This window comes from Manacus vitellinus, unplaced genomic scaffold (assembly GCF_001715985.3).
Source record: "Manacus vitellinus isolate BGI_N305 unplaced genomic scaffold, ASM171598v3 scaffold_68_pilon, whole genome shotgun sequence".
NCBI classification, from domain to species: domain Eukaryota; kingdom Metazoa; phylum Chordata; class Aves; order Passeriformes; family Pipridae; genus Manacus; species Manacus vitellinus.
The window spans coordinates 1,034,053-1,054,012 of NW_021940744.1; the positions used below are offsets into that span (position 1 = coordinate 1,034,053).

Below are 19,960 nucleotides of genomic sequence, written 5' to 3' on the forward strand. Positions count from 1 at the left end.
TGGTGCTCTTTATCCCACTAAATCACATTCCACAATTGAAGAAGGGTTTTTCACATTTCTGCTTTCTTTTCAAGTTTATTAAATAAAACATACAGCCAAAGTTTACATCACAATCCTCACTACCCCCAGTACTGCTGCATGTGCCTGTAACTTTGTCAGATCGTTCACACACCCGTTTTTTGTCAGCAGAATTCTTTGCAAATAAGCCTTTAAAAAGTATTAATAAAGTCATGTTTTTCAGTCATGTGAGAATGACTATAAATCAATGTGAAGACCTTGGAAAAAGAAGTTCACTCCCAGGGCAGAGTTCAGGTTACTGGGGTGCTTGTCTGTGATCATTTTTCCACTTGCAGCACCTAAGTCTCCAGGAGATGATATAACTCCAAGAAATCCAGAAAATATGGGCTCCTGTTTCCTTGTCAGCTGTTAAAACCCTTTTCCTGGTGTAACAGTAGGTCCTAATCCAGACTGTCTTTTTCTATTAATCACCCTGTTGGGCAGAAATACTGAGGCAGAGAGGATGAGCCTTGAGGAAGGCACTGGGGTGTCACTAAGCATCTTCTGTCAGATCAAAACTTGACCACAGGAAAAGCTGAGAGGGATAAATCCTGGAACAGATGCACAAATGAGCAATAGCTGAGCCATATGAAATATAATAAAGTGCAGACTTGCAGGCTTTGGAGATGGAAAGGACCTATTAGGTCATCTAAACCCAGCTTTTGCCAATTCAGGATTGGCCCCTAGAGTGATGTGCTGAACTTTATGAAAAAACCCAGGCTGCCAAAAGCTTTGTCAAGCCTGTTACACTTTGCTCCAGGAGAGAAATGAAAAACCCCAAACAAAGACCTAATGAACAGGCTTCGAGTCATGGAGTGCCAGGAAAATGATTGTGTCTCCATCTCTTTACCAAGCCTTGATGAGGAACCAAGTCCAGAGGACTTTCATCCTGTACAACTGCCACAGCTAAAACCAGGCTCACCAGAACTGAAAGCCACAGAACCAGGCTTTGGCCTCGGGTTCCTCCAGCAGCTCCACAGAGAATATTCACTGAGGCTCAAGCTACTTGGAGGTGCCAAGTGAAGGCCTGTTCCTTTCACACTGCTGCCTCCAGCCTCTGTTCATCCAGCCAGGAAATGGTATCTGGAGCTGCTTGCTCTGGGAGGCTCCCAGAGCCAGGAGGACACACTGTCTCAGCACCTCCAGCAGGGCTGGAAAGGAGCTGGGGAGGGGGAGTACAGAGTGTGAGGCTGGGGACCAGGAATCCTGGGAAGAAGCACCTGCCACCAACCACCCCTGAGACCACACACATCTCAAGAAACTACCCAGAAACGCAGTCCTGTGTGTTTTCATCATGGGAATGGAGTCCTGCAGGAGACCAGGAATGCCTCTGGCAGTGGAGACAAGGGAGAAGAGATGGCAGCCGAGAAGGATCCATGGAGGACAGTGGGAGACAGCTGTCTGAGGGAAATGGGGTGAAGCTGATGGCCAGGACACTAAAGTGACAGCTAAAAAACATCCACTGGGAGCCACTTCTGTAAGTACCAGGGGCTGTTCACACACTGCACTCACAGCTCATTCCTCTACAAGCACAGGCTTCGGGCCCAAGGAGCTGAGATTGCTGGAGAAGTTTCTGAGTGTTCCCCTCTCCCACCAAGGGCAGCAAGAGCAGATGGAACTCAAAAGTGACACTAAAGGCATGGAGGAGCCTGGAGACAGGTGGGAGAACCAGGGCAGCTGAAAAGCATTTCTTTTTCTGAAGGATCCAACTCATCCAATGTCATGGGAGCAAGGTTTTTATAACCCTAGCAAGCCACAAGTTTGGTTTGTTGTTTTTTTTTTAATTTCTCTAGTCTAACATATTCAGAAAGTGAGATTTAAAATTTCTCTTTGTGCAAACAACCCATACTGTGTCTTACACACCATTCACAAACCAGTTCCATGGTTTAACCATGGATGGGGCTTGAGCTGCCATCAAACACCTGCAGAAAGGCCAAGCATTGGATCACAAGTGATACAACACCACAGAAACGTCCTGGGAGACTACACTCCCTCCACACTGTACCACCTGCTCTCCCATGTGGGACATGGTGGGATTGTTGGGGTGTCCTGTACAGGGCCATGAGATGGACTCGATGATCTCTGTGTGTCCCTTCCAACTCAGGGCATTCTGTGATTTTATGATTTATGATTCTGGATCTGGGATGAATTTGTCAATCTTGCAAACACAGGGAGGGTTTCCTGTGCCACTTTTAGTAAACATCCCTTATAATTTTGTATCCTCATACTGGATTTAGATGGACTGGCAGAGAGAGCAATTCCCATGTTGTCTAGCCAAGCTCACTTCACTGCACCCCAAACCCCCCAGCTGTGCTCCCAGCAGAGCAGGAAGCAGGGTTACACTCAGGGTTACTCCCTCGGGGTGCACTCACCGTGGTTGGAGTGCCTCACACAGTCCCCCAGCACGGCACTGAACTCCCTCTGGGCTCCGGGCTCCGGGAAGCAGAAGTAGCTGTGCCGGGCAAAGGGCTGCCACAGGAACACCGGGAACTCCTTGGGGAGCTGCACAAAGGCTGGACTCACCTCCTTCTCACTCGACCCTGCACAAAAACACACCCCATTGCAAAGCTGCCCGTTTCTTGGGCTGGTTGGCTCATCTCTAGACCTTTGCTAGAGGGAAGCATGAGATGGGAAAAAATCAAGTCTGCTTCCCAATCCAAGCATTTGGACATGGAGGGCGGGAGGACACGGCCGGGATGGGCACACTCAGCAGGCACCAAACACCTCGCCACCTTACACCACAGCAACATGGCAGCCTCTTGCTGTGTGTCCAAGGTGGCCAAAAACTACACAGTCGTGGTAAAATTCCAAAGAAATTATTTCACTGGATTGCAGCTGCTGGGGAAACAGTTTTCACGGCCAGTGAGGAAGCCAGTGTGGGCAGCTCTGGTCTCTGCCACAGAAAGACCATATAGGAGCATATGGACTTCCATGTAGGAACAAACTGCATTAAACCATGTTGGAACAGCAGTGCTTCCCTTGGCTCCAGGGTTTCCAAACACACCTGCACTTAAGAACTGTCCCTTCGAGCCCTTGTGGGTGAAGCAAAGAAAGCACCAAGTACCTCCAGTTCCCACCTGCCCTGAGTCTCTGTGAGTCCCTGTGCACAGGAGCTGCTGCACAACACATTTAGGGGTGACCAAACCCCATCCCGGGTCACTGCTGTGCTTTGAGAGCCCAGACACAGGAGGGTCACCTCAGAGGGTCTTCAGCATCACACAGAAAGGGAAAGGGGGCATAAAAGTCTAACTGAGGCCCTCTTTTTTTGAAGGGAGAGCCATGGGAAGCCCACAAACAGCCTCAGGATGCTCCATGTCGCTCAATCCCAACTGCTACTGAGCTGTGGTGACACACAGAGGACACCCCCAAGCCCCTCTGACCACCCCATGCCTTGGGAAAGGGTGTAAGGGGGCACCTCCCGACAGTCGTAACTTTAAGTAGGATGAGACAGGACTTAAAAAATAAATCCTTGTCTTCATGGTGCCCTCATCCCTTTCATTACGTGGTATTCCATTGTCCAAATCTGACTCTGCCACATGTGATCTGCTCCCTGAAAGCCTGAATTTTCTCTGTGCAGTGGGGGCAGGCAGGACCACAGCAGTTCCCATCCCAGAAACAACAAACTCAGCAGCAGCAGAGGCAGCAACCTTCCTGCCCTCTCTGTGGGACTCATTATCAGCTGTGAGTCAACACAGGCAGCTGGTATCTAAAAATGGAAACAAATAAACCAGGAATATTAACAAAGCCCGGGAACAATGGTGGTGTGGTTCCTGCCCTGCTTCTGCACAGCTTCCATGGCTTTGTGCCGGGATGATGGGAAGAAAGGGAGCCTGCATTTCTCTGAATGTCAGCTTAGAGCACCTTCTGTGTTCATCCACCCTGGAGCTGTTCTCTGACTTGGGAAAAGGGCTGTGGGCATCTTCTGCTGCCCTGTTTTACTGTGGAGCCTGAAAGCCTTCCCAGAAGAGGGAACAGAATAAGGAACAGAGCCTGGGTTTTGGCAACTCAGGGCTTACCCACAGGATCTGGAAAATGTTTATCAGACAGCAAATTGTAATCTTCTTCTGAAGTCAGCACTTTGCCTCCTGCAGGAACAACATGATATTTAGGGCTGGCTCCTTTCTGGTAGGCCTGGAAAATCAAGAAAGAGGGAGTATCATGAAACAGAGATTTAAGGAGAGGGAAAACACAAAATACACAACTCATTGACAAAGCCAGGAGTTGTTCTCCATGATCCTTGTGGGTCCCTTCCAACTCAGTATATTCTATGATTTTAATGCATGGGGGTATTCCCAAAAGGGAAAATCTTTTCATCAGGCTGAATTCTGGATATGTTCCCTAGACATGTCAAATCTAAAACACAGTTAAATATAAAAAACACGTTTGAAAATACCCTCTTAGAGCTTCTCTGCCATGAGGAAGAGTCAGGGACAGAAAGGAGGGAAAAGGATGGGATTTTCTCCTGAGCCCTCTTTGTTTGATTTGTCAGCCAGGACTAGTTTGACTGTGGCCAAATGAAAAACTTCCCTATAGTCAACCTGAGGCCACTACTACTTTTAAGTAGCACAACTGCTACTTAAAATCCAACTGCAGGAACAGAGGGATGCATTACAGTGACACACAGATAAGAAGTGTTCTGGGACAGGCAGAGGAAGGTTCAAAGTGCTGTCAGAACGATTTGCTAGTTCTTGCAAGCATATATTGCCAAGGTTTTACCCTCAGCCATCCCCTTGGCAAGGCTGGAGCCACCGGGACGAGGACAAGGCTTCATCCAGTACTGCTGAAGGAGAGGCAGCAGCAACTCCACCTGGCACCAGTTTATTTGGGAATGGACAAGAACATCCAAGGAAGAAGCACTTACCTCCTTGGTCTCAAAGCAATCCACAGTGTAGTCATTTCTGATAACGACATATCTGTCCTTCCACTTCTTCAGATCCTCCGCGAAATGCAGCAGCTCTGCCTCGTACAAGACCGTCCCCGCTTCCCCTGGGGGCTGCAAAGACACTCTGTGAGCTCTGAGGCTGCTCTGGACCCCTGGCCAGCTGGAAGCTTTTATTCCTACATTTCCAGAAGGCTGCTACGAGAGCTCTGGAGCCTTCAAACGCTCTTTGGAGTCACAAACATCCCTCTGATTTGGGCAGATACAACATACACAAGCAAATTCTTGTAGCCTGAGCTGAGGAGGAAGCAGAAGAGCTCTGCCTTCCAAAAATACTGCCAGATTTCTGAGACAGAGATGTGATTCTTTCAGCTGGCGTGCTGAATGCAAGACCTTAGAATTCTGGAATGGTTTGGGTGGAAAGGGACCTAAAAGATCACCTCATTCCAACCCCCTGCAAAATGACCTGTAGTTCACGAACTCCCATTTTCCACTATGTCCTAAAAACATTTCACTGATGCAGCTAAGAGTTTTATTATAAAATAGTAAGTTGTTTCTCATTTCTCTGTAGCACTTTTGCATCTGTGCTCTAGTAACTGATACATATCTTCCTGAAAAACACAGCTCTTCTGTTATCCCACCTTTTCCATCATCCCTCCTCTTACATCTCACCTCAGTGCTTTACCCGACTCGCTTCCAAAGCATTGGAAATTCATGATTGCCCATATGGCCAGAAAATTTAGATTTGTATCTTCTTAACATTGAAGGCTGCATTTTCCTCAAATAAAGAGACTTTTGTCTCTCCTCTAATAAAAACCAGCTTCCCATAGCTCATTCCACAGAGGGAATTATTGCCATCTTCCTCATGGAACCCTGAGCCGTGGATGAAAGGATTAATTATGTTTTCCTCTTCCCTGAATGTGTGATCTGTGTCCCTAGACTTTGCAGAACCTTGCAGTCAGCAGGAAGCAAGTAGTTTTGTCCAAGTGGCCAACTCTGTACCAGGAACTTGTGCCACAGATTTCCTCACACTACAATAAAACAACTAAACAAGACCAAAACAAACATGAATTTTCAAAAGTACAACTGGAAACCTGCACCCAAACATAGCTTTTCCACCTCAAACCTAACTGAACCAAATCCAACATCTCCATGTGCAAACTATTGTGTGAACTTGAGCTACAGATAAGAAAACACATTTCTAAAATGCCACAGATGCACATTTATTATGTTTTCAACTATCCAATATAAGAAGCCGAAAGAACACTGTGCTTGTCTGTGTAGAAACATTTAGATAACTTTAAAAACATGCTTTGGGTTGATTTTTAGAAGCTCTGAGTATCTGTGCCACTCTTACCTCTCCTTGAGGGCACTGAATGCAGGGAAGAACAAGAAAACCCAGTGCAGGCAGTGCCTGACAAACTTCCAGCTCACGTTTTTCACACATTACGACTTCTAAAGGTGAGATTTAAATACCTAATGTGTTAATTATTCCACGCAGCAGAGCCTTCCTACCTTGGTTTTCAGGAAGCAGGACTGGGAATGCCGGTGCTGCTCCAGCTCCTCCTGCACGTGCCTGCAGAAGGCCACGGCGTACTGGCGCCGGTAGTGTGGGCTGAAGTTCTTGATGATGGCCTCTGTTTTTCCTGAAGCAGGAACAGAGATTTAAGTGTATTTCATGCATGTGGCTTCACAAACTGCAGTGCAGAACCGAAGCACTTATCCCCAGAGACCCAAAATTCTCCTCTTTGGAAAAGAGAAGTTTCGGCGTGACCTGATTGTGGCCTCCTGGTACCTGAAGGGGCCACAAGAAAGGTGGAGAGACACTCTGGGCAAGGGCTTGTAGTGACAGAACAAGGGGGAATGGCTCCCCACTGCCAGAGGGCAGGGTTAGATGAGAGACTGGGAAGAAATTCTTCCCTCTGAGGGAGGGGAGGCCCTGGCACAGGCTGCCCAGAGAAGCTGTGGCTGCCCCTGGATCCCTGGAAGTGTCCAAGGCCAGGTTGGACGGGGCTTGGAGCAACCTGGGCTGGTGGAAGGTGTCCCTGTCCATGGCAGGGGGTGGAACTGGATGAGCTTTAAAGTCCCTTCCCACCCAAACCATTCCATGAAAATCCTGCCCAAGGACCTCTTGCTGCACAGATCAGAAAACCCTCAGAGATGCACTCAGAAAGAACCTGTCCAGAAAAACACTGGGTTTGGGACACTGTTTTCCTTCTAAGAGTGAGCAAAACATACCCCAAATCCATTTCTCCAAGGAAAATGCCTCCCTCTCCCTGGGATATGCTGCCACAGAGCCGTGGGGGTTCAAGGGCTGAAAGGGTTTTCAAAGCAAGCCAATAATAATACTGGCTAATGTTCAGCCATATTAGCCAATTTTATCGCTTAGTGAGATTTTAAAGCTGTCTCAAAGCCCTACAGACGATTCTTCTAGGCTTGGGTGCTGCAGTCTGGTCTTTGTTTTAGTGTAAACAGATACTCAGTCAGGCTGCAATAAACACCAACCTTGTATTGTCTCGCTATAATCAAGATCTCATCAGTAGCAACAGCAGTGAACACACTGACAGTCTCATTTCTGAGAATCTTACAACAGTTTGCAAGTAATTAACTCATTAACCCTCCCAAAGAAATAATGATGCTTTGCAGACAGAGAAGTGAAGCTAAAAGTCCCATATATGTGCATATATGGGACTCCAAAGAGTCTGTGGCAATGCAAACACCACCTGGGCTATGATCTAGAGAGCATCCCAAACACCCTGGATACTGGAGAGATCCCTTTCTTCTTGGCATTAAGGAGCATCCTTGCCAAAGGGCTTTTTCTGAGCATACAACAGGCAACTGTCATTTCACATCTTGAGCAATTTTGATGCTTTCCAAATTTCATTTTGTTCTGCTCGAGGAAAAAATACCAAATCCTCTGTATGAGACCAAAAAAAAGGGTAGTTCCCAAACTAAGATTCCATGAGGTCTCTCTACGGACCCCTAAACCAGGAATGGCACTCGGCATTCCTGAAGGGCCAAAAAGGGGAACTGTGACCTCCAGAGTTCTGGAAAAGCTGAACCACCTGCATCCTTTAAGGATATATACTCCCTTACTGACAAACTCCTCCCAGCACTACCACCAGAAGGGATTCACTGGGAGTTTCCATGAGGTTTCTGGATTTTACAGCCTGGGCTGTGGGTCTGCAGCAGCTCCAGTGAGATCAGGGAGAGCTCTTGACAGATTTGCAGTTTCAAGCACAGTTCTTCTAAATTAACCACACAAAACTTCCTGCATTACCACTGGTTTTACTGCCATTTCTCACAAAAACAAGAGCTTTAAATGCCAGTGCGGTTCCCAGAACATTCATGCCTTTTTTCTTCTTAAATCCTTTTAAATATAGTTAAAAAAAGCAGAAAAGCCATGGATCATACCATGGGATTTTATGGGAGAAAGTGCACAGGATGCTATGGTCCAAAACTCATCACATCTGGCTACCAATTTCCATTTTAAACCCCCAAATATGTGTGGCTGAGTCTGCCACGGAAAACAAGTTAGTTTGCTAAGGAGTTCACAGAGATGGGCAATGGCAAGAGATTTTATAAGGTGCTTATTTCAGGTCCAGCTCTGATTTGCTCCTCATGTAGGACATTACCAGAATGGTAATTTCATCCATTCAGAGAGCCACATTTTTTAATTATGCCAGAGATTATTGCCCAGAGAAGCTGTGAATGCCCCATCCCTGAAATGTCCAAGGCCAGGTTGGACGGGGCTTGGAGCAACCTGGGCTAGTGGAAGGTGTGCCTGCCCGTGGCAGGGGTGGGACTGGATGGGCTTTGAGGTCCCTTGAAACCCAAACCACTCCATGATTCTATGAATTATTCCATAATTTCCTGGCACGGATGTGCAGGCAGAAGAAAAAGCTACAAAATGGACATGACCTTTCATTCCAGCCACTCCTGGGTAACCAGCTCAGAGGGGTGACCTGGAGCCACCTTCTTCTTAACCATCAATGGGATTGCTGCCTCCCACTAAGCTGGAAGCCCTTTTTGTCCCACTCCTGCCCCATTCCCATCACACACCACGATGGGAGACAGACCCGGTGTCCCCACGAGCCCAACCTGGGCACACAGAGGGGACTGGGGCAGGGCTGGGGGGCAGAGCCTGAGCCCAGCCATCAGTTATGGAACCTATGGAAGTCTGGCACACATTTACTGGCGGGACAGCACCGGGTGACAATCTGGACTCCAAACCTTCAGTTTTAAGACAGATTTTTGGAGACCTCCTGATTACAGGATGTGCTTGGGTATAATAGCAGGATATGGTGCTGCTGGAGCAGAAAATCCCAGTCCTTTAAAAACCAGCCTGCTCTGGGCAGAGGCATAAACTTATTTTCCAAATAAGGACAAAGCTTCCCAAAACCTTTTTTAGAGCATTTTTTCCCTCTGGTCCCAGCCAGCAGTAGGATGTTGTTGGCCCCGGTGGAGTTTCCTGCTCAGGGTTTGCCCCTATTTTCCACCGTGGCTTTTTTCTTTTCCAGTTTGTAGTGGCCTCTTAATCTGTTGCAGAGGGCCCTGGGACACTAGACCTCATTTGACTACTGCCTGCATCCTGTAGTAAAAATTTGTAGAGGAAGTAGGACAAAGAACAGAATTCTGGTGTTGGGAAAAAACTTCCAACAATCGCAGGAAATATCTGTAATTTTTGCAAAAGTCTTTCAGTGATGGCTAAATGGCCTCAGAAGTGTGAGTCTTCACTGTCAACATTGCTTAGATCAGCTTGAAGGACAATGACTAAAGAGAAAGGAACTCTGCGATTCATAATATATATTTGAGATGCGTGGCACCGATGTCATTTTTATGTGCAGACTATGATCAACCAAAATACGAATCAAGGAGCAAATGTTTCAGGCCTTTTCTTCCAGTCTTTGCACTACTTGTTGCAAAGGACTTCTGCATTAAAAATCTCCTCCCTCTTAAAATTAGAAGAAAAGTTTATTTAAAGAGACTGTGAGTGGCACCACACAAGGACCTGGCAGTGCTTGGCTCGACAGGAATCTCAGCACTACCTGGGGTGGGAAGAGAAGTGGACGGACCCTTGAGCCATTGTTCACCCATGGATCTTTAAACTCTTTTGGTTTACAGAAGATAAAAATACACTATTTGAAAATAAACACGATGGAAACAGTCATGAGTAACAGAAACTCTTCCCATGAAATGATAACATGGTGCAACTAGAGATAAAATACTCCAGAGCAGTTGAAAAATGAGTTCCCCTAATTCTTTTCCAAATTTAGTGTGGCTGGTCTAGTCAGGGCTGTTTATATGGAGCAAGGCCAACCTTCCCACTTGGTTGGTCTGGCAACGGCACAGCCGCAGCCTGTACAACTGGGATGTGAAGCCCAGCAGCTGGGATGTTTATCCCAGGAGAATGCAGAGCTTGGGCAGCTCCAGGAGAAGCCTCCATGCAACCTCCTGGTCCTGTGCAGGGCCGGGAGCTGGACTCAGTCATCCCTGTGGTTCCCTTCCAACTCGGGGTACTCTGCCATTCCATGAACCAAAATTGCCAACAGGGAAGACAACAGTGGTGGAGGTGGAAGGATTTCTGTCAAATTAATGTGCTGAGGGTCCATTCCCCCTTTGTTGAGGGTTTAGATCCTGCTCCAGAACAAACCTTGCTGATGCTTCATGATGCATGTCCTGTTCTGCAGCACAAGTTACAATATGTCTTTTGAGACTAAAAACAAATGTCACTGTGCTGAGAAACAAGAAACATCTACCACTTGTCCCTCTGGAAATCAGTAATCCTCCCTCAGATTGGTTTCTTCTTGCTTTCCCACTGCCTTTGACCTTCTCAGCTATGTGACACCTTGCTGGACACTTGTATGGAACTCCCAAGCCATCAGCCCCCCAGCATGGCCTCAAATGCACGACTTTTCAGTGTAGGTGTCACTGCTTGGACTGAAATAAACTGGAATATAGCTTTAAAAAGCAAGGGCAGTCTTTGGCAAGTGCTCCCAGGAAATCCTGCTGGTCTTTCCACTGGCTTCCAGCCTGGCGGCACGGCCACGTGCAGCCCGGAGAGCTCGCCCTGCCACACTTCACTGCTCTCAACAACACATTGCCAAGTGGCCAGGACAGAGGCAGGGCAGGAAAATTCAGGGAAAAAGGCCAGAAAACAATAATGTCTTGGCTGGCATGGAGGAGAGAGATTGCTCACCCACACCTGAGCCACTTGGAAGTTAAGGATGGAAAGAAACGAAGACTTGCCACAAAAGTTTCACTTAAATATTGGTGTTTGGTAGTAAGATGACCCTTCTAAGAGCAGTAAGATAATCATGTCCCTTCCTCTTCGTAGCACAGCTGCTTGCACTCATCACTTTTTGGAAGGGGTTTCAAAAAAACACCATGACCAGTGATACAGATCCCTTTGGAGGGCTGGGGGATATATATTTTTAAACTATTTATGCCCCTTGGAAAACACACTTTGTGCCCCAGGGGACATGAACTGTAAAAAGGTAGATTATTTGCCATATTGAAGCAAATCCTAGACAAAATAAAACCTAAAAGAAATAAGCATTGTGTGTGCTGAGTGTCAGTACATCCAGCACTTCTAACAAGTGAAGTGGTGAGACAGAACAGGAACAAATCACTTTATCTTTGTTTTCGTCCACCAAGCCACAATCAAAGTTGTCAGAAATCAATGTAAAATGATCAGCTGATCATACCCACACGGTGCTTCACCAGCCAGGATGGAACCCACAACTGGGGACATGCTTTAAGTGATAAACTGTAAACTTTACTGTGTGCCTTGATGTTATACAGCAAATTCAGTACTGACAGCTTAGAAATTACTATCCATCCATCCTTCATTCCACATCCATAATCTGATTCTCATGGCACTTCAAGGCAGCAGCAAAATGAGCTAACAAACTAATTTCAGTGTTCAGCTCACGGGCCAACTTCATCCCAAGTCTGAGTCTAACAGAACCTTTGATGGAGGTAAACATCTGAGACTGCAGATGCTCCCCCTGAGCTCTGGGAAAGTAATTCCCTTTGGCATATCCTGACAGTGCCCATCACCTCCCAGTGCTCTGGGACATGGAACAGTGCCCCAGGAATTACCAGCAGCTGGTTCCCTCTTTCCTACAGTGGAGTACTTACAATACCACCCAGAAACTGTTTAAAAGTAGAGTGCTCCCAGACTTCACCTCCACGTCCAGGGAGGCAATATAAACCTCTCTCTTTGTTGCTGGAAGCAGAGCTCAGTTTGATCTTTATTTATAAAACAGCATTTTGATTACTCCTGAGTCAGGACTTAATACCTGTTCTGACAAAAAGGGAGGGCAGACCCAAATCCCAGGCTCTGATTTGGCTGGATCACCTCTCCACAGGTTTGTCTGCACTCAGCCAAGCCAAGTTCTCCGGTGGAGCCACCCCTGTTCCCCAGAAAGGAACGTGTGGTTTGCACCTGATAAAATACCCAAACCAATTATTTACTCTCAGCTCGTTTTCTGTTAATGGAGGCTGCTCTTATTAAAAATTTACAATGCTGTAACTACCCAGGCCCAAATCATCAGCTGGCAACACAGCCACTGAGTGACACTGGCACAATTCCTGTCAGTCACCCTAAACAGTGCACAGGAGAGGATAACACCCATCACCCCCATCATCCTCTGACTAAATCTCAGCAATAAGCACTCCTTGGGTGCTCAGTCCATCTTCTCTATAGGAAGAAATCGATGCTGTCTTGTGAAAAAAACCAGATTTTCTCTCAAGTTTGTCAGCTGAGCCCGTGGGTGTGAAATCTGGGTTCCACCAGAAGCGAAGCCTCTCTCTCACAGCAAACTAAACAAACACATTGGTAAGTTCATGGAAACTTGATCCACAGCAAAGGAGGTGCCAAAAATAACAGGCTCCATTCCAGCCTTGCAGATCTCCCTTGCTACAATTGTACCCAAGTGCTTTGCTCTTCCTCGAGTGCTCTGCTAAATGAGGCTGGACTTTACACTGACACGGACCCACATTATCCCACAGATTCCATAGGTTTATATACTTGTAACGTTCCTCTCAGGCAAATTCAGGAGCATCCCATGCTTCAGAGGAAGCAGACAGACCTGAGTGAGACAGAGCTCATGCATTCTAAAAAAAAAAAAAAGGTTGTTTTCCCAAGAGTAGCTTGTGATTTAACAATGGAACTCGCTATTTGAAATTAATTCTGATTATTAAAAAATGCAAAACTAAATGCAGAGCACTGATCCTGCGTAAACACAGACTGGCTCTTGGGTCAAACTCAACGCTCAGTCCTACAGACAGCTTTCCTTTCCCCTCTTCCTGCCAGACCAGGGTGCACCTGGGTTTGCTATAACCTGGAACTCTTTGGAGGACGTCTCCACTTCAACCATGCTGTTTCCATGCATCCTCTACAAGAAGCGTGTGATTCCCTCTCACTGCTCTACAGGTTGCCAGGGAATTTTATTTCAGATCAGCTGCAGTTGAGATGGAAATGCCCAGGGAAATGGATTTAGTAGCAACCCACAACTGTCAAGCAACAGGTTGGGGTGGCACAGACCTCGTGCCCACCTGAAACGGAGGAGCTGCCTCCAGCAGGTACATCCACTCCTTCGGCACCTGCACTTCATGCCAGCCCTGGGACAGCACATCCCCAGCTGCTTCATCCCTTCTCCCACACGGGTCACCTCTGGTGCAGGGGGAAAAGGATGGACAACCCCTCCAGACGGAGATGGGTCCTGCACGAGCAGCTCCACCAGCACTCAGAGGGGACAGAAACCCCAGGAAGCCACTGGCAGTGTGATGGCCCCCCTAAACAGAGGGGTCTGGAGCAGGGGGCAGGGAAAACAATGGGAAGGAGTGAAACTTTAAGCTCAGAGTGCCTGAATTGTGAGCAGTGAGATCAGACACTCCTCTCACACAGCTGCCGCCAGCTCTGCAACCCTCCCGCTGCCCAGGCATCACTGAGGGGAGAAGGAAGATCTCACCAGTTGCCTTTGCACTTTTGTCAGGCTAAAAAAGTCCTAATAACCATGAATTACATAAAGGCCAAAGCCCGTGGTTAATCAAGCTGAAACAAGCCCAACAAGCCCTTTATTGGTAATGGGGTGAGAAGCAGCAACGCTCTGTCTACAAACAGCTACTCGTGGCCACATCCAGCTAGAACAAGCTCCTTCTTTAGGAGCTTCTTTCAGAGCACCACGACAACTAGGGACTTAATAAAACAAATTAATCTAGTTCCTGGGGCTCACAAGGAGCTAAACTGCATTCTGCAGTAAGTAAATTTGGGGATAGTCAATGGTTTTCAAGTTTTGGGGATTTTTTTAACTCCCTGAGCCACTAATGGGGTCACAGACACCAAGCATGTCCTGAGCAGCTTTCTCCAGTCCAGATCTCGGCATCACATTACACGTCACAGTAGGTCACACAAAAATACTTCTTGGGAACATTTAAACAGCTTTCAGAAAACATAAGCCAATGCTGCATCACCCTTTAAATCAGGATGATGTATTCCCTCTCCCCTCCCTTCCAGGTGACAGCAGCCAGTTACTCCACTGCCCAACCATCCCCAAGGCAAACTAACAGAAAAACATTGTCACACTGGAGACACAGATAACAGAAAGAACCATCCTCATGACACTAGTGGAAGGTTTTTCTGAAAATATATATATATATACACACATTTATACAAACACACACACCCTCAAAAGATTAATGCTGTGCAATGCCTGGTGGGTGCTCATATAGTTCATGAGAGACTTTTACTAATTTCTTTTTTCTTAATTACTTTGCCAAATTTTGCCATACTACATGGTTCTATTACAAGATTACTCAGAGGATTATATGGCATTGGACATAGCTATGAGTACACACACACAAACACACACACACAACCATCTTTCCATGCAGTGCCTCATTTATGCTGAGGTTTCCTTACCTTAGCCTTCAATTCCCTTTATTCCCTTTGCATTCTCAGTCCTTTCAGCAGCAGTCTGGTGTAAGTCAGCCCAGATGGACTCCTCAGAGTCCAACGTTTCCCACAAAACATCACTTTTTAAGCACTGTAGCAGAAGGTCATTATCCCATGGTAGGATCTTATTCCCTTTCTCTTCAACAAACACACAAACTCCACAAAATGGAAGGAGGTTACGTGTGGGTAACAAAAAGAGAATACAGGTACCATCAGGTCCCCTTTCCTTCCAATTTTTCTGACCAAGTCTTAAGGTGTTTGGTTCTCTTTTGGCTCCCATATGCACTGAAAATGAATAAATATCATGATTTCCAAAGGATTTTCTGTGCAAAGCAAGGGTAAACTCAAGATTCGTCTCTGAACTAAGGTGAACAGAGGTCTCAAAGCATGGATGTTTATTTTGATGGTTTTCCAAGACCACAACCACGTCACTTCATTTTATCCCAGAAAATCCTCTCAGCCTCCCAGCTCCCCCTTGGCACTCTGTACCCCGAAACACCAAGTGGGGAAATACACAGATTTGAACCCCAACAACTGGCACCATTCAGATGTTTGAAGCCCAAGGCCATACCCAGGTGTGCCAGCTGGGGCCATTTTCCAATCTAATCTGCTTTTCTTGGCTCGTGCCAACACCACCTTGCCCTGGTGCTCCACAGGGCAGCAGCTGTGGAAGGGTGTTTTAAGGGGGACAAAGAGCCAACCCTTTGTAAAAACCAAGAATCAATTTTATTCCTCTTCCCCCTCTTTTAAAAGGGAATATTTATATATATATATGCATATATATATATACACACATATATATGTAATATTAAGCTTCTAATAAAACTTTGTATTACAGGAAGAGGAATATGTAAAATGCAGCTCACACTCCAAGGAATTTTTTTACCCCACCTCCCAATTTACACTGAGCTTGCACAACAAAAATGGAATTATATTTCCTTCACAGTGCATTTTTATGCACTATTTCAGGCCCTCACCAATTCCATGTTATAATACTGGAATATGACTACAAGAAAATTTAACTGTTGTCACAGCAAAACCCTGGGGAGAGGATGGGAGGACTTGCTTTAAAAAAACTTAGAAGTTTGAGTGAAGCATCATTTCAAAATCTCCTTAACCTCACATATATTTTGTTGTTACAAGGCATCCCATGGTGACACAACGGGATCACTTCCTGATGCCACATGGACTGTGCTGGCCATAAAGATGCCACAGGAGGAATTGTTCAAGGCTGACACAACCTGCAAGACAAAAACGCTCCACAGCACTACACTGTGGTTAATCTTTCACCATGACAATTTCTCCCTACTGATAGTCTGCTCTCACATTCAGAAAAAATAAGATTATATCCTTAAACACATTTGCTAAATCTTTAGAAAAGAGTGGATTAAAAAAGGATCGCATTCACACTCTGCAGGAAATCCTGCCAAGCATTAAAGGGTCTATACTAATGCAACTGAAAGTCTCTCCTCTTAGAAACAAACCCTTCTCTACTGCTCCATGGAATGTCTCCCAGAAGAACCACACTGTTCACTGGGGTTTTAATTCTGCAGAAGAGATAGGAGACGGTGCCTCATCCTGTGGGGGAGGTTTCTTCACATGGCTGCTAAAAAGCATCAATTAAGGTAAAGAGCTTAGAAGACAAGTGTGTAATTATGACATAAATCTGCTCACCCGATCCTGTGTAAAACAACCAAAAAAAAAAGTCTGTTTTATTGTGCATATTATGGACGGGGAAGGGAAACTACAGCTCTGTGATGCAACAGGTCAGCTTTGGAACTCAAGGTAGTGGAGGAACACCATGAAGTGGTACCAGCTCATCCACCACCTCCTACTTCAAAGCAGGTTTGGCACGCCTGGGACCTCTCAACGTGGCAGTGGCCACCTGCCAGTGGCCTTCTTTCCCCTCTTTTCTCCCACCCAAAGTTGAGCAAGGCCATAATCAAGATGCCAGTACTTCCAAAGCACTTCTTTTACAGAAGGAAACGAAGTGATTTGAACATTTTTGGAGGGTTAGGTTTTTTTCCCCCAAAGCTAAAAGGACCCGTTAATTAATCATTCCTTACTCGGCAGAGTTTCTGCTTTTGATTCTTCTGGGTTAAAGCTGGTACCTGACTAATAGAAGTATACTTTCTGCTAGCAAATCTAGAATAATTCCAGAAATTTTATCCTGAAAAGGGGTCAAGTAAAAATCCAAACAACCCCTAACTTTGTGCAGCTTCAGCAGTATCAAAGATGAGGGATTATCTTTGCATTCCCCAGGTCTGCTCTCCTACAACCCACCAGTGCCAGCAATCCACATCACTAAAGGCACAAGAAACACCCCCAGGTCACAAGGCCATAGGTTAGAGGAATTTAAGGAAAAAGGGAAAAAGAAGAACTGTGCTCAGAAATAACTTGATGTAAATGGCACAGAGGACAAATACAAAGGAAGAGCGTTATCTTACAGTCACCCCTGAGGGTTTCAGGTCTCTTTGTTCCAGCACACTGTTCCAACAAAATCATTTATTTTCTTTTTCAGGCTTCTGTTTTTAACCCCTAATTGAGAGGAAGGCCGGACCCCAGTGAGTGTTTGCCTGCAGGCCCAGCCCCGGTGTGCCCTGCTGCCAGGGGAAGGGGTGACACACAGCTCTGCAGGTGGAGCCTCCCAGTCACCTCCTTCCCTCCGTGGAGCTGGATTCACCAAGCTCCACTCCCAATCCCGCTCTGTGATCCATCCCGAGGGGTGACATCCAGCCACTTGTCACTCTGCCAAGGCCTGCACGTCATCCTCCTTCCGCCTGGACGAGTTTCAGCTCCTCAGTGCTCATGAAAGCACCACTGGGCAGACAATAGGGTTAGTGCTGCTGTTTGTTTGCTCCATTTCTGAGAAGACTTCCCGGGAAGAAGCACCGCTTGGTCATTGTCCCTCTCACTAAACGTGTGTTTGAGGCTCCTCGGTCGCTCGGCTCTTCCGCCTCAACGTTTCAATGCTCCTTCCTCTTTATTAAGAAAAAAAAAAAAAGAAGATAAGTTGCCTCATTTCCTTACTCCATTTATCTTTCATGTTCGGAAGGGCTTGTGACAACATGACACGACTTGAAAGGAAAAATCCCGAATCAAAACCACCTTCTTCCAGCGCTGTGTTTGTACAGCAGGGCCACGTGAGCTCCTGGGCTCAGAAAAGCAGCTGGGCAGGTTGTTATTAAGAAGAAGAAATTGGTTCCTGAGAATTTCTTTGTAAATGGGTTGGTGAGAGCTCTCCTGCAGGTTCCCAACAACCCTGTGCCTCTCAAGGTCTTCAGCAGGGCCTCAGTGAATAGACACACCAAAACGACTTGATCGTCCACCTTGACTTGTGACAACACATAACCAGGAGATATTTAAGGCTCGGGTTTTGCCCATGGGGGCAATTCTTTAATCAGTGCATTTAAGAGTTTGCTTTCATCACTCTTGCCTTTGCATGATTGGTTATGGAGCTCTGGTTTTGTAAGTCTCGGCTCTTCCATCACGGGTCTCTGTAAAGGTCTTCCCCTCAATCCAATTTGAGTTCCTGTTGATGTGGACACTGATATATCCTCTTTCTCTGGAGAATAATATAGTCCTCTGCTTTGTTTGTTCATATTAAAACTTAAATTCTTCATCTCTCTGGCTTTTGCAAAATGCACCAAGAACAAACCAGCCCTAAGAATGCAACGTGCAAGAGCTGACAGGAATAAAACAAAACAGCTTTTGTGTCACAGGAGTTTTATCTGGCAAATTTATGTCTATGGGATTACATTTTCATTTTGTGAATGCAGAAGTAATCACTAATGATGCAACTTTAAACATATTTAGCTCCTGTCTACTCAGTGGCTCTTAGAGCAGAGGTTAAAGCAGAGTGTATGAGATTTCTGGGTTTTGCTGCAGCCTCTGCAGGGCTGCTCTGCAAAACTTTGCCATGAGCCCATGGACGTGTCCAATATCCACGTCCTGCCCTTAACACAGCAAAGCTCATTTGCAGTCTCATCCAAACCTGAATCCCTCCAAAGGCTGTTTGCATTTCCTCACTGCAGCTACATCTTTAGCCATGTTTGCATTCTTTGAGGGTGGCTCAAAGTCAGCCTGTGGCTTTCTGAGAAATAAGCGCAGGGAAAACCACATAAATCCATCCTCTATCTTCACTTGGGCTGATGGACTTCACCAGCCTGCTGAAATGAGGTATGAGCCCAGAATTTCTACAAAATATTTTCCCACATAACAGCATCCAGTGCAGCTTCAAAATACCCTCAAGAGCTTTTGAATCCACAATAACCTTTCAGAGACTTTTCTACCCGTTATTATTACTCCAAAGGACCTTTGCTATACATACACAGTGCATCTCTTCCAATGAGATGCTACTTAGGCCACGTGCTACTCATGCAATAGCAAAACTTTTTGGTACCCTGGGACACTATTTCTTTGCTATTTACCCTTTCAAGCATCTCTGAGCCAACAGTTTCACCAACAGTTTCACCACAGGTTTTGCATAATCCCAGCAGCTTCACACAAACTGGCAGGCTCTTGGTTAATGAAAAAGCAGAGCAGTGAAAAGGATGACAGAACCAGAACAGGCCAGCAATTCTGAAAATTGTACTCACAAATCCCACCAGTAGAATTCATGGGTTGTTTTTAATGTTCAGTGAAAAATCTTGGAGATACAGTGTTGAAAAAGAGCATCTTATGGTCTCTGCTCTACTCTGAGCTCTACTAGTAGAGATGGACCAAGCCTACAAAAACAAATCAGCCAAGTTGAACCTTCTGGCTCCAAAAGTTTGGGTCTAAATGGAGTCACAGCTTTTTCTTTGCAAGTCTCAGAAATTCCGAGGCCAGGACAACAAAACCCAGGCCTCACCTTTAACCCCTGCCTTCCAGTTCTGCTTGCAGGCACGTCCTCTGAGGGACCAAGAGCCACAAACCCCACAGTCCAGGAAATGACCGTCTCCTTACAACCTCTTCAGAACCAGTAATGAGGGTTATGTCCTTGTGTTGTAGTTATTTCCCTTTCAGAAGTGCCTCTGGCACTGAGAGGACAGCACACACTGAAGATTCCAAGGCACTTCTGA

General features: G+C 46.1%; 1 protein-coding gene across 1 annotated transcript in view; it reads right to left on the reverse strand.

The window, feature by feature from the left end:
* The window catches only part of NIBAN1 (niban apoptosis regulator 1), a gene marked incomplete at its 5' end in the record, with an annotated part of 31,128 nt that extends 24,530 nt beyond the window's left edge, over positions 1-6,598 (reverse strand). The window contains 4 exons of the mRNA XM_029964016.1: positions 2,430-2,597; positions 4,074-4,188; positions 4,919-5,050; positions 6,452-6,598. Of these exons, the coding sequence (XP_029819876.1) occupies positions 2,430-2,597; positions 4,074-4,188; positions 4,919-5,050; positions 6,452-6,598 (562 nt within the window). The remainder of the gene's footprint in view (positions 1-2,429; positions 2,598-4,073; positions 4,189-4,918; positions 5,051-6,451) is intronic.
* Positions 6,599-19,960: the final 13,362 nt, after the last annotated feature.